This window comes from Protomyctophum parallelum (assembly GCF_964188405.1).
Source record: "Protomyctophum parallelum genome assembly, chromosome: 1".
NCBI classification, from domain to species: Eukaryota; Metazoa; Chordata; class Actinopteri; order Myctophiformes; family Myctophidae; genus Protomyctophum; species Protomyctophum parallelum.
In genome coordinates, this window is record NC_139697.1 from 87,066,002 (window position 1) to 87,079,757 (window position 13,756).

The following is a 13,756-nucleotide window of genomic DNA, read 5'->3' on the forward strand; positions in this document are numbered from 1 at the left end:
TCTGCTTTTGGTTTCCCCAACAATATCTCAAACAACCCACCACCAACACTAATGTTATTGCCTGTGCCCCCAGGTGATTAGTACATGCCAAGGTCCACAACTCACCACCAACACTGATGTTATCCCCTGTGCCCCCAGGTGATTATGTATGCCAATCAACTCACCACCAACACTGATGTTATCCCCTGTGCCCCCAGGTGATTAGGTATGCCAATCAACTCACCACCAACACTGATGTTATCCCCTGTGCCCCCAGGTGATTAGGTATGCCAATCAACTCACCACCAACACTGATGTTATCCCCTGTGCCCCCAGGTGATTAGGTATGCCAATCAACTCACCACCAACACTGATGTTATCCCCTGTGCCCCCAGGTGATTAGGTATGTTAATCAACTCACCACCAACACTGATGTTATCCCCTGTGCCCCCAGGTGATTAGGTATGTTAATCAACTCACCACCAACACTGATGTTATCCCCTGTGCCCCCAGGTGATTAGGTATGCCAATCAACTCACCACCAACACTGATGTTATCCCCTGTGCCCCCAGGTGATTAGGTATGTTAATCAACTCACCACCAACACTGATGTTATCCCCTGTGCCCCCAGGTGATTAGGTATGTTAATCAACTCACCACCAACACTGATGTTATCCCCTGTGCCCCCAGGTGATTAGGTATGTTAATCAACTCACCACCAACACTGATGTTATCCCCTGTGCCCCCAGGTGATTGGTACATGCCAAGGTCCACAAAGGTAGTGAAGGAGGACTTGCCAGAAGATGCCTTGACCAAACCTCTGGACTGATACTGGTTGAGTGAGGGGGGGGGGGGGGGGGGGGGGGGGGGGAGAAAAATGTGTAATTTATTATTCCAGTCTTGAGTGTTAAACCTTTTTCATTTGCCGTTTTTTTTTTTTTGACAGGGGACACGTGGCTAAATATGTATTTTTGTTTTTACAAAATGTTATGGTGATTTCTTTATTATTATTTGCTATAGACCTACTAGACCCAGTAAAGTACATTTGGCCACAGTAGTTGTTTTCTGTGTGTTTGAATGAACAATGTGACTACTAGGGGGCGGTGTCAGTTTGTCACCTCCCGTTTCACATTCAATAGATCCCGTGATCTTTTGTGACCAGATGTAATTCTCCTGGGCTTCTAGTAAGACTATAGTAAATAATAAAGAAATCGCCGTAACATTCAAAAGAAGACATATTTAGCCACGTGTTCGAATAGATAAAATCGTTAAAACGAAAGAAAGCAAGAAATGAAAAATAATTAACACATTAAAAACATATATAATAACATTTTCTTTTTTTAAGAAAAAAAAAAAGTTGTCGTTTAAGGTTTGGTGATCTTTCTTGTATGGAAATCATCCAATCTCACCACGATTAATTAATAATGAAAAATGTAGGCCTGGGCCGTGGCTCAGCGGTCCAGGCACCTTGGCTGGTAATCCAGTCTGGCAGTGTGCCGCGGGTTCGATTCCCGCTCCCGACAGCCTTTACTGCCTGTCACCCCCCCCCCCCCCCCATCTCTCTCCCCATTTCCTGTCAGCCTACTGTCTATCCCTCCATAAAATAAAGGCGAAAGCCACAAAAACAAATCATTTAGAAAGAAAATTATGATAAATGTAGGGCAGATTGTGAACTTACATCATACACAGAGTCTTTCCCAGGGGAGGAGTGTGTAGCCGAGTCAGTTGGGGAGTGGGAGGGCTGTACCACATCAGGCAGGTTTGTGTATCCATTGTGACTCCGTTTCTCTGGTGTCTATCACGAAAAGAAACAAGTCAACCAGCTGCATTATTATTATTATCTGCGGGGGTCCGTTATAACGGCATCTGTGTCCGTTTCAAGTTTCAGCGTAGTAGCTTACTGTAGGTAGGAACCAAAACTCTCTAAGGCGGAACTATTGGGTTCTGTTCGTTGTAAAATCTCCCTCGTCTGCTTGGCACTAATCTAAATCCTTTATTCTGAAATATTCTGACGGCACGACATGTCTCTCGACGTTTCCTTTCTTTGGAATAGCGATGCGGCATTCCATTCTTCATGTCAATCAATCAATCAAGTCACCTTAATTCAATGAATTTAAGGTGACTTAATTAAAAATCAATGAGACAACCTGTCTGGATGCTTTTTAAGTATTTTGGGCGTCACCCCATCCACACATTATGGACGAGCCGTCACTTTGGCAGGGGTCCTTTTTTTGTTTTCATTTTTTTAGGGGCACGGCACGTGGTTTACCTGCACTACCTGATCTACTGATCTATAGCATCCATTACAATGCAGTCAGCACCTTATCATATAATACCTTACAAGTAGGGTAGTGTAACTCAACTGCACAACTTGACAAAGTCTGCATCCTCCAACCAGTAAAATAAATTGGCTAATCTATACGGCTATAAAATAATTTATAATAAAAATAACCACTACCTATAATACAAAAAGAGATTTTACTGACAAAAAGACCAGAGAATGTAGCCAAAACAAAACTGATCAGAATTTGCCGATATCATATGTTGTATAGTGGTGTCACCTTTGTTCACTTTATAGAGCCAGTCTTCTACAGAGACTTCTATTGGCGAATAGTGGCACAGTTCTGAACCGGAGGTCTATGAGCGTTTGTCGCCATTTAGAGTAATATGAACCACGTGACTGGTGCCGTTTTCTTCCCCCTCATTGACGCAACTCTCCAATAGAAGGCTCTGATGGTATGTAATTGTTTAAGCTGCATGCTTTGGTGCGAGTGGAAAACCTTTACACAAACATTAGTTTGCCTGAAGAAGGTTGTGGAAAAAACACTGTTATGCTGCGTTTTTGTCTTGACTTGGGGTGGAATCAATTGAGTGAGTTTTGTGTTTTTGAGCATCTAGCGTTATATTCCTTTCTTTAGTCTTCTTTTATTATAGTAAAATGCCACATCGAGTTGGGTTTGCGACAAGCTTGGATGGATATTTCTGGCCAATTGCTGAAAAGGTTTGTATACCCCTGGTCTAATGCAGACCTGGGCATTATACGGCCCGTGAAATGACCGGCCTGTGAAAGAGTACTTAACCCTTTTACTGCTGCCATTTATTGAGAAATTAGGACCTAATTCATGCCAGCATTTTTTTAATTTGAGCTCTTATTTTGAAAAGCCACATTTTGCCTCAACCGGAAGTGAGCTTATCCCTGCCAGCTTTACGTTGCCAAGACAACCTTTGTTTACATTATCGAATCATGCCGGTACATTTTAGCACTCCACAACGTCGGCTCGTGCCGTCAAAGAAACGCTGTTTTGACCAAAAATGCCATCTGGGACAAGGAATAGGAGATACAGGCGATTGAAAGAAACGGATAGAATGGATTCTTATGGCGACGGTGAATTAATATGAACGATCCAGTGCAGTGCTAACAACATTGCTAGCTAACCGGCTAACGTGAGTAGCATTATGGCTTGATCAATCATAAGCACTATAAAAGAGCAATTGCCGAAGGGCTTCGGCAATGGCAGCAAGCGTTAATATCAAATTAATGCTTCAATTGCCGAAGGGCTTCGGCAATGGCAGGAAGACGGTTAAAAAAATAAGACGTACTTTCTAATTCTACCTGTCCTTATGCATGGACTAAAACGGCATTGCTTTTATTTTGAAGCTTGTTTATTTAGGTACACGCAACTTTCCTGCCGTGAATTGCGTGTGATTGACAACCTGTTGGTCATCGTTTTGGAAGCTTTGATTGAATAAATTAAATTTCCGAAAGGCAACATCAAATTTTCACTGCCTAATAATAACCTCTACTCTTACCAGCTTGTCAAAACAATGCCATATACTGCTTTTTATATAGAAATAAAATGTATATTACTCAGAATTTAGTTCAGCCTTTTGGGCCCGGCCCTCCACAATAGTTTCTCATTTGGCCACTCGGGGAAAGATAATTGCCCACCCCTGATCTAATGGATGCATTTCAATTGTCTGCGAGCATGACTAACCCTCTGTACCAGCATGGTCTGGTCCCCGTAGCCTCCTGCCTGTTCCACGTCCTCCCCCTCGCCTTCCTCCTCGTGAACCACCATGGTGTTGACAGAGTCTGTGTCTGCATCCCGGTTACTGAAATAAAACAGGACAGGAAATGAAGAGGGGGGGGGGGGGGGGGGCAAAAAGAGGGGAAGGATGTCGGAGTAAATGAGTAATGCAAGACTACTAGTAGGACTGGGCGACATAATGTAATACCAGAAGAGAGAAGACACACACACACACACTAGTCTCACGTGGCCAGACTGTTGCCTCTCGCAATTTCCGTTATACAGCCTGGAGAACGGAAGCTCTGATCATGAGCAAGCCAAGCAAGCGGAAGTGAAGCCTTCACCTCGCTTCCGTTTGGCCTTTACAGTCCTAAGCATACAGGTATGGAAGGAAAAAAAAGTCCAGCTTTGCTCTGATTTCGGAAGGTGTAGTTCCAGACTATACAGCATTGGGAGAATGTGGAATAGTTGTCTGGCTACGTGAGACCACACACACACCAGTGATTGATTCTTTTCAGGCTTTTTCGGATTAAGTTTGTTAGACCAGTGGTTCCCAAAGTGGGGTCCGGGGACCCCCAGGGGTCCTTGAGGGAGTTCCAGGGGGTCCCCATGATTAGGATGGACCCTTATGGGTGTGTAACTCAGAGAGCGCACAATTGGAACCAAATGGACCCGTCAAGAGTTAAATTAAGTTTGATTTTGCAATATAATTTGGGGTTCAAGAGATAGAAATGCCATTAAATGTGGGTCCGTAGCCTAATGCAGGTAAAACTGGGGGACCTTGAAATTAAACCGTTTGAGAATCACTGCTAGTCAAAATCTTCTCTTATGAGGGGGTCCCTGGCATATCTTTTCAAATGGGGGTCCGCGGGCCAATTAGTGTCAATGTGGGGGTCCTGGATATGAAAGGGTTTGTGAACCAGTGCGTTAGACTGACCGGTCCGTGGGGCTCTCCTCCTCCTCGGCTCCTTCTCCACTCTCGCTCTCCTCACTGCTCTCACTGCTGTCTGAGGAGGACGAGTAGTCGTTGGCTTTCACCGGGGGTCTCGGCTGCTCCTCGATGCGCTCCTTGGCATACAGGCCGTGGTCCTGAGCACACATACGCACGTGTGTTAAATGGTGCATTTATATAGCGCCTTACATAGATTGTGCATTACATTCACACAGTCGCACACACACCAATGCCAGAGGAAACCATGCAAGGCACCAACCTGCACATCGGGAGCAATTAGGGGTTCAGAGTCTTGCTCAAGGACACCGACTCTGGGGGAGCCCGGGTTTGAACTGGGAACCTTGCGGTTCCCATTCGGCCACTCTACCCCTGAGCCACTGTCGCCCCTGTTCAGGGGTGTATATCATTGTACCACTTATTGCTATGAGAATGTTGCCCAACGAGTCTGTGATATTTCACAGTAACAACAGCTCATATACAATGTACATCTCATTCTGGCCAATCACAATTTGCGTCCTCACATCTACCACCCAATCACGCGGGCCAATCACAATTTGCGTGGTCACTTTTCCATCTTCACATTTTGTCTTCAATGTTTGCGTTTACACAAACCCGGAAAGCTGGGCATAGGAGGGGCTAGCGCCCCTCAAAAAAGGGGAGGAAATGATGGGAAGAATGACCTAGAAGTAGCCCATTTTTCTTTGTGGACATTGGCAATAAACCTGTACCAAGGTGTTGTGACTGATAAGGGATTCACACTATGGTCCCGACTCCCGGGTGCGCACTCGGGACCACTTGGCAGATGTTGTGGTAGTGTGAACGATGCGTACCGTTCCCGGGACCGGGTCGCCCAACCGTCCCCGGGACCGCATGGGGGGCGGGTCTCTGGTATTTGGCTCGTTCCAATGTGAATGCATGCGTACCTAAAGGAGGAAGTGGACTGGTTGTTTTTTTAAGAATGTGACATAATCTCTAGTCAACGAGCCAAGCGTCAACAAAAAAATAAAACACACACACAGACGCTGCACGACGCGTAACACTAGCGCATTTCTCAATGGCCACCTATCTCCTCTTAAGTCTGTGTGTACGCACAGTACGCACTGATCTTATTCTGCGGACTACATGTGGCTCTTGTAGTCTCCAAAGTAAAACTAATAATAATAATGCCAAAGTAGAATCCATGGCGAATTAATCACACGACACTGGAGCACAGAACTGACTGACAGTGAATAGCAGGCTGACAGTGAAGTAATGAGGCAATGCAGTGTTTGGGTTTATAGGAGAGAATGGCGCAGAGTTGATGGTCAGTGTCAGCCATCAAGCACAGCGCCACCTGGAGGATCAAAGTGTGTTATGCCAGTGTACTCGGGTGCACCAGGCAACCGTGTTCGGGAATGGTTCAAATCAAACGGACTCAGTCCGTCTCAGTGCGAATCCCCTATGAAATCAAAGGATCTTTGAGGATATTGTGTTCTCGGAGATCGTAGTTTATAACTTCATCCCACGACCATTATTAATCTTTAACACAATCAGCGTCTGGATTTCTTTCAAAATAGCAGCTCGGGGTTCCGCGCAGATAAGGCAGCTTTTACTCTGAAAGCCCGCACCCCCTTCCATTCCGTACAAAAACCGGGAGGAATAATTTCGCTTGCTTACCTCGCTATGATTACGATAAAGTTGCTGAATGATCCCTCGCGTTCATATTTTGAACGAGAGGCATGTTGAAGTCAGAAATGAAGAGCTTAGTATATCCATCTGGTCAAAACCACGGAGAGCTCCCGAGATTAGGAGATGCGAGGCATTCTTTCTGAGCCGTAAACAGCGAAGTGAACGGCAACACGCATGCACGAACAGCAAGGAGTATGGTGCAGAAGGAGAGGCCAACCGCCAACCACCCCCCCCCCCCTTCATCTTGTTTGATATCAATGAAAATCCATCGGTTGGTATGCTATGACGTTTCCACACAAAATGGGTTAAGCTGAAAACGCCACATTCTAGTTCACCGACATTTGTCCAAACGGTCATGTGAAAACGTATACATTTAGCCATTAGAGCACTACGTGGTTAAACTGTTACGATGGGGAGATTTATTCTAGGATGGAGTTCTATGGAGTGCTTTGAAAGCTGGAAAATGGAGGCAAAAACAGACAAATGCACAGAAAAGATGCCCTCCCCAAAAAGATGGGAGAGATGGCGTAAAGCATGCAGACCCCACTGCATGCACGTGGCCTTCTGCTGACTTCTACAGGTTCAAGGCAGCGTTGCTCACAGACAGGCCTAGGGCGCGACATACTAAATCCTACACAGGTTGTGCTTATAACCACGCCGCCGGGCAAGTTAAGTTTAGTTTTACTGAGGTTAGGGTTAGGTATAGTTTTACTGAGGTTAGGGTTAGGTATAGTTTTACTGAGGTTAGGGTTAGGCTGTCAATCACAGCGACTGGCCAATCAACAGCGTGTCCTTGCACAACCTGTGTAGGGTTTGGTACGACGTGTCTAGGGCATGGCACAACACATTGTTACACTATGGCTTTTTTCAGACTGCAGAGAAATCCCATTTGTTTCTCAAATCCGATCTCTAGGACTGACTGTCCACACCGTTTGCTAGTGATCAGATTTGTGTGTTCAGACGTTGTCGACCTATCTGCATTGGTTGCTGCGGTAATGTCATACTGTTGGCTTAAGTAATGCTTAACTTACACTCTGTCATACATCGACGATAAGCTTGTAGATCAGCAATTTCTGACTGAGACATCTTTAGAAATCAGATTATGAATCGCATTTCAAACTGTATGTAGTTCAAATCTGATACATGCTAATCAGTTTCCATGTTTTTGTTGGTGTTCAGAAAATCTGAATAGGCCAAAAATGGGATTTGGAACTGCCAGTCTAAACATAAGCATTGGTACTAACCTCTCCTATAGCTCTCTTGTAACTCTGTGCATCAGAGGAGCCAGTGTTGTGAAAGACAAGAACATTAAGGGAATTTGCAAAGTAAAAAAAAGCACAAAGAGAGTGTTACGTGAAAAAAGAGGAGACATGTTGAGGAGAAAAGGAGAAAATCTAAGTTAATGCTTGTGTCAATTATCAAAGAAAAGCAAGGTATATAATTTGCACAATTAAGCAAGGACATTATATCTACAGTACACAGAAGCTGGATCCATAGAAAACTCCAGAGAGTTTATCAACTCTGAAAGTTGCCAAAAAGTGCAAACGGATGAGAAAGACACATGACAAACTTACAGCAGGACGACTGGGACGAGAGGAAGTGCGAGACTCCCCTGCCTTGTGACGGCCATCGTGGGACAGGATTGGAGGAGAGTCCATTTTAGAGGAACCTGAAAATGACACCACCACAACAGTTGTTGCTTATTAAACGTGCCTCACTTCAAGAGACTCGGCAGTGCAGAAGCATAAAGGGACAAAGGGACTCACTGGGGATGCGGTGTCTCTCCAGAGAGCCAGTCTGAGGCAGATTAGACACAATGCTCAGGTTGTCTCCTCTCTCCCAGCGGTCGTTGCGGCTGAGATCTGGGTTGCTGCCACAGGTAACAGATATACCAACGCTTTAAGTATTAAGCTTGAGACAATTTATCTGACCAAGCCACTTATCTGTATGTATTACCTGGCTCTCACTGGATGCCTTATGCCAGAAGTAAGGTTGGTGTTGAGGGCTGTGGCAATGGATGCAGTCCTCTGGGGGATCTGAGAAAAACACGAGAGACTAACATTTATCAGTTGTATTCTACTTTAGAGATGGCCCAGGACAACTTTATTATTGTTTTTTTTTTTTTCTCTAGTAGATGATAATCACATTCTTTCAACTACTGTATATCTAGTAGATGGCCTCACCTTGGGTGGCAGTTCTGACTCTGGCAGTCGGATCCAGGGGCCACGGTCCTCCCGGACGGGGTGTGCCTGTGGCGCGGGGATCTCAGAGGTGGGGTCAGAGTTTTGGCGGACCAGCTCCCGGGAGTGGATGGGGCGGGGGGAGGGGTTAAGGGAGGGATCCTGAGTGGGGAACGCGGACATGGTCTTAGTGGGCTGATCACAGAGCGACTGGGAGCGAGGGACAGGGGCAGCATAGGGCTTCAGTGGGACCAAGTGGGCCATCTGGAACTGCAGAGGGGCAGTTCAAGCGACAGCAGCAAACCCCAGGAAGGGTGGAGGGGCAGAGTCGAAGGGGGGGGAAAAAGGGGCAGGAAGGTACAATGAAGCAGTGGAGAGGCAATGTAAGTGGTATGGTTGTATGTATTAAGATCAGATGTGTGGGGTGAATGCATGAAGAGGTCAGTGAAGAGGGAAGGGAAGAAAGAAGAACATCAAGGCGTAAATACATAGAGATAATACTGACAAATACAGTTTTAGCTCATGCAGATCCACACGGAAACGAGAATGGTTTCGTGTATCATCAGCTTCCTCTATCTCCATAACAATTTTTCACCCGTTAGTAAAATAAGTTTTAAAACATTTAACAAGTGTGTGCATGTGTGTCTGTATTAGTGGTGTCACGATTAGCCTAGCTCACGACGATTCGATATCAAATATGGTTAGGCCCATCATTATTAAAGGCCCGCTGACACGCCCCTCGGGAGATAAGAACGGCTATCAAACAATGCTATCATGATTCTGACGTCAGAGTGTGACAAGCTTTCCCCATCGACTTCTATGCGGGCTCGCCGGGCTTGGTGGCCGTAGTAGCATAGCAACTTATGCTACTATTTTGGTGTCACATTTAGAGTCATAATTGCTATAAATGTATTTGAAAAAATACAAATTGACATGGCCTCAAACACGGCTAAGTGCTGAACAGGGCTCCGCAGCACGGAGCTTCACAGGTTACCACTGTCTGTCTAGCGGGGGGAGACGGAGAGCATGGAACTCGTCACGCGAAATTGCGATTATGCAACAGTTTACCCTAAAACTTACACGTCAACTCAATGTCATTGTAACGAGGATTTTCGAGCGAAAAAATAAATTTTTTCAATTACATTTATAGCAAATATGACCTAAATGTACCGTCAAAAACGCTAGCCTGAGCTAGCAGCCACTTGTTGCTAGCGCGGCGCGCCGTAGCCCTGTTTCAAACTGTTTCAAACTGTTTTCAGTCAGACCACGTGATGTGCTGTACCACCCATATTAATTTCGGGGCGTGTCAGCGGCCCTTTAATGACTAGGCTATTAAGTCCGCGGGGGTCGCATGATGTGGGAGTTTGGGACTATTGGCCGTCATCTTTTTACCTTGACAGATGGGTAAATGAAATGTAATGCAGACTGGACGCTACAATGCAACACTACCAGCTGTTTCTCTCTCTCCCTCTCGTCAACTCGTCTGTCGGCTCCATTTTCCCCGCCGGAAATGCATGCAAACGCGTGCATTTGTCTGTGCAGACGCGGAACGCACAGAAAAACAACAGTGCCCCGCGGCCTCCCGGAGACGTGTGCATGCACTGGAGTAACAATCAACGAGAATCGCGATACGGCTTGTAATTTCGATACACTGTATCGAACGTCAAAAACTATTGTGACACCCGTATATACACACACACACACACACACACACACACACACACACACACACACACACACACACACACTCTCTCTATCCATGTTTTTATTAGAGATGTCCCGATACTGTATCGGAAAAGTATCGGATCGGCCCTGATTCGGTCATATCGGCATCGGCAAATATGCCAGTCTAACCACAGATCCGACACAGGGGTAAGGGGTTGAAACTATAACAGGTAAATAAAATGTTGGTGCTGCAAGTGGGGACTGCAAGTGCACATTTGAGTGAGAAGTCTGCCATCAACACAACACGAGATAGATAGCTATAAACACTATTCCCCGGTCGTTGGGACTTCAAAATAATATATTTTTTTCTTTTTGTATCATTATAAATATTATTCTCGGGTATCTGTATTCGGTATCGGCTGACACAGAAATTGTGGTATCGGGATCGGAAAAACGAAAAAGGTGTATCGGGACATCCCTAGATTTTATTATTATAATAATCATGCTATGGTCCGGCTTGAGAAAACAGTGCTGTAGTTCATAACGTCCAGTTTTGGTTTTTGAAAGAATGCCGTATCACGCTCATACAAACACGCACCTTTCCCTGTCCCCCTTGAGGCTCAACGGGACGCTGCATCGGTGGCGTTTGAGCAGACTGACCGCCTCCCGATTGGCTGACGGAGGAGTCGGCGCGTGATTGTATGGCAGTGTCAGAGACAGTGGTGCAGATTTTGGGCGAGCCCTGCCTGTTGTTGAGTTTACTGCGCTCCTCCACCTAGACAGAAAACCACAGCAACACGGAGCATGCATTAACCTTAAAACTGCCATAGGCGTATAGCTTCATAGTGTAGTTTCGTGTCCAATAACGGATTGTATATACGCGCGGTCGGCCATTTTGCTCTCGCGTCATGACCGTTGAGAGAGAGATGACGCGAGAGCAAAAGGGGCTGGCGGCGTGTGTGTGTCGTTCGCGGGTGTACCTCACGGGCCCAGGCGGGCTTGTTATTGGGCTCCAGGTTCTTGTTGTAGTGGTACAGCTGGGGCTTCTTGTCCTGCTGCTGTTGCTGAAGGGACACCAGGTAGGCGTGCTCCTGCTGCAGTTGCCTCTGGAGCCTCTCCGACTGGCGCTGCTCCTCCAGCTGTTTACGCTTGTACTCCTGAACAGACATGGCGATTCAGTCAGTTAAAGGAGGTCTACAGAGGACAAGGGGGCACAAGGGGTCATTGATCCAAGAAGACGCACATCCATGCACGAGTGGCGACGTGAGGTGAACAATCACCCATAGACGGGGTTTTCCTTTTTTTTTGGTCAAAGCAACGCAACAGTGTGTGCCAACTATGCTTTGCCCCGACTTTGGACGGGAAGCACATTAACCCCTTTTGGTGGTTACATACATTACGTTATAATTTAGCTATTGAAAAATAGCAGATCTACAAGCTCATAGCGCGCCACCGAGTGGCGCGCTATGAACTTGTAGGTCTGCTATTTTTTTTTTTTATCGTTAAAATGCGCCTCAAATCTTTCAGAAAATTGTCATGATTTAGTTTTTTAATTTAATTTCGACGTCAGGCCTAAAAGGGTTAAAGGTTGCACATGCATTACAAAACATGCACAGTCTGTTCCATTCCAGGTACAAGACAAAAACACCACAAGTCATTCAAATTGCTAGCCGTAAACCTTTCATGCATTAGTGTGTGACGTGTGTGTCACACACACACACACACACACACACACACACACACACACACACAAGCTTGTGTGTTGTATGTGTGTTTTCAGAAGGCAGAAGCAAAGGGAATCAGACAGAGCAGTGAAGTGAGAAGTTACCATGAGCAGTGCCTGCTCTTGTAGCAGCTGCTGTTGAAGGATTTCTAACTGGCGCTGTTCTTCTTCTAACTTATGTCTGATGAACTCCTGAAGGCAACGTCAAAGGATGCAGGAACGGAAAATGGGGAAATGGAAGCGTAAAGGAGTCGAACGAAAACAGACCCAAGTACAATAAAATAAGTGAAACCATTACGTTACGGCATTCTACTACTGAACTGTTAAAACTGTGGCACTGTTGTTCACCACAGTGACTATCAGTAGTGATAATGATAATGTATTTACCGTAGTACATTTCCAGACATACTGTATTCACAAAGTGCTTTACAGAACGGGGTAAAAGAAAGCAGCATGATAAATTACGACTAAAGATCAGTGAATAAGGTAGCAGCCACAAAATGTAAAAAAAAAACCATACATATAAATCAATAAAACTAAATGGCAAGAGGAAAGAAAAGAAAGGCCTTAACATAGAGGTGGGTTTTCAGAAGAGATTTAAAAGATGACACAGATTTTGCACAAGATAGGGTGTTCCAAAGTCGACCAATCAGTAGTGGCCACCTATTATTCATTAAGGGTTTATTTTTAAATGATATATTTAAAAGATGTTTATTTAAAAGAGCATGGCTCAAAATATCCCTCAACACTATATCCATCCTTATGTGTAATGACCCATTTTCTGTGAGAGGTGGCGCGGGGATCTTACACATTTATTTATGTTTTGGAGGGTCAAAGTCAATGTCGGGATGGAGATTGATTGATTGATTGACAGGCTGTGACGCTTCCGTGATCAACCCGTTTTGGGCGGGAACCACTTTTGGTGTTAGCATAATGTTATGCTTTAGCTATTGAAAAATAGCAGATCTACAAGCTCATAGCGCGCCACCGAGTGGCGCGCTACGAGCTTGTAGGTCTGCTATTTTTGAAAAATCGAAGAACGACTGACATAGAAACATAGCTTTTTTCAGAAAACTGTCGGGATGTAGAAGACATGTTTAGAATCTGATCTCAGGTCAGAATGGGTTAAACACACGGAAGTCGCCGGCTCCACGCACTTTGATTTGGAGCGTCAGGGAGACGCGTGTACAAATCAAGGAACGATCGTGCGAGCGTGAGAGGCGCGGAACGGTGCGTGCGTTCCGACATTATACGGTCAATATTTATTTAACCTGTCATGATGAACTCCGTTGAAACTTGAGTGTCATTCTTGATTCATTGCATATAGATAAACTATTTATCCGAGACTTATTTCTGTGTGGGTGTCAGTAGTTTATATATGGAAAGCACTCATTGGATGCTACATGTTTGAGACAGGAATTTAATCCTTTAAAGGTATCATTAATACCCTGTGAAATTTTAGTAACTGTGAAAGAAATATCTGACCGTTACAGTGGTACTCAATGGTTAAAATTATATCTAACAGCACGCTGGGAAATCTTTTTTTTATTTTTTTATTTAT

At 45.1% G+C, this 13,756-nt stretch overlaps 1 protein-coding gene across 7 annotated transcripts in view; it reads right to left on the reverse strand.

Annotated features, from left to right (window-relative positions):
• mink1 (misshapen-like kinase 1) overlaps positions 1–13,756 on the reverse strand; it is a 38,110-nt gene that overhangs the window by 7,178 nt on the left and 17,176 nt on the right. For 2 of the 7 annotated variants that reach the window (XM_083763441.1, XM_083763437.1), the window contains exons 13-24: positions 12,301–12,387; positions 11,453–11,629; positions 11,071–11,247; positions 8,811–9,077; positions 8,584–8,663; positions 8,394–8,497; positions 8,202–8,296; positions 7,872–7,895; positions 4,945–5,096; positions 3,975–4,092; positions 1,658–1,774; positions 696–810 (exon numbers count right to left, since the gene is read on the reverse strand). In XM_083763441.1, the coding sequence (XP_083619567.1) occupies positions 696–810; positions 1,658–1,774; positions 3,975–4,092; positions 4,945–5,096; positions 7,872–7,895; positions 8,202–8,296; positions 8,394–8,497; positions 8,584–8,663; positions 8,811–9,077; positions 11,071–11,247; positions 11,453–11,629; positions 12,301–12,387 (1,513 nt within the window). The remainder of the gene's footprint in view (positions 1–695; positions 811–1,657; positions 1,775–3,974; positions 4,093–4,944; positions 5,097–7,871; positions 7,896–8,201; positions 8,297–8,393; positions 8,498–8,583; positions 8,664–8,810; positions 9,078–11,070; positions 11,248–11,452; positions 11,630–12,300; positions 12,388–13,756) is intronic. The other 5 variants (XM_083763440.1, XM_083763439.1, XM_083763443.1 and 2 more) reach the window with 5 other exon arrangements.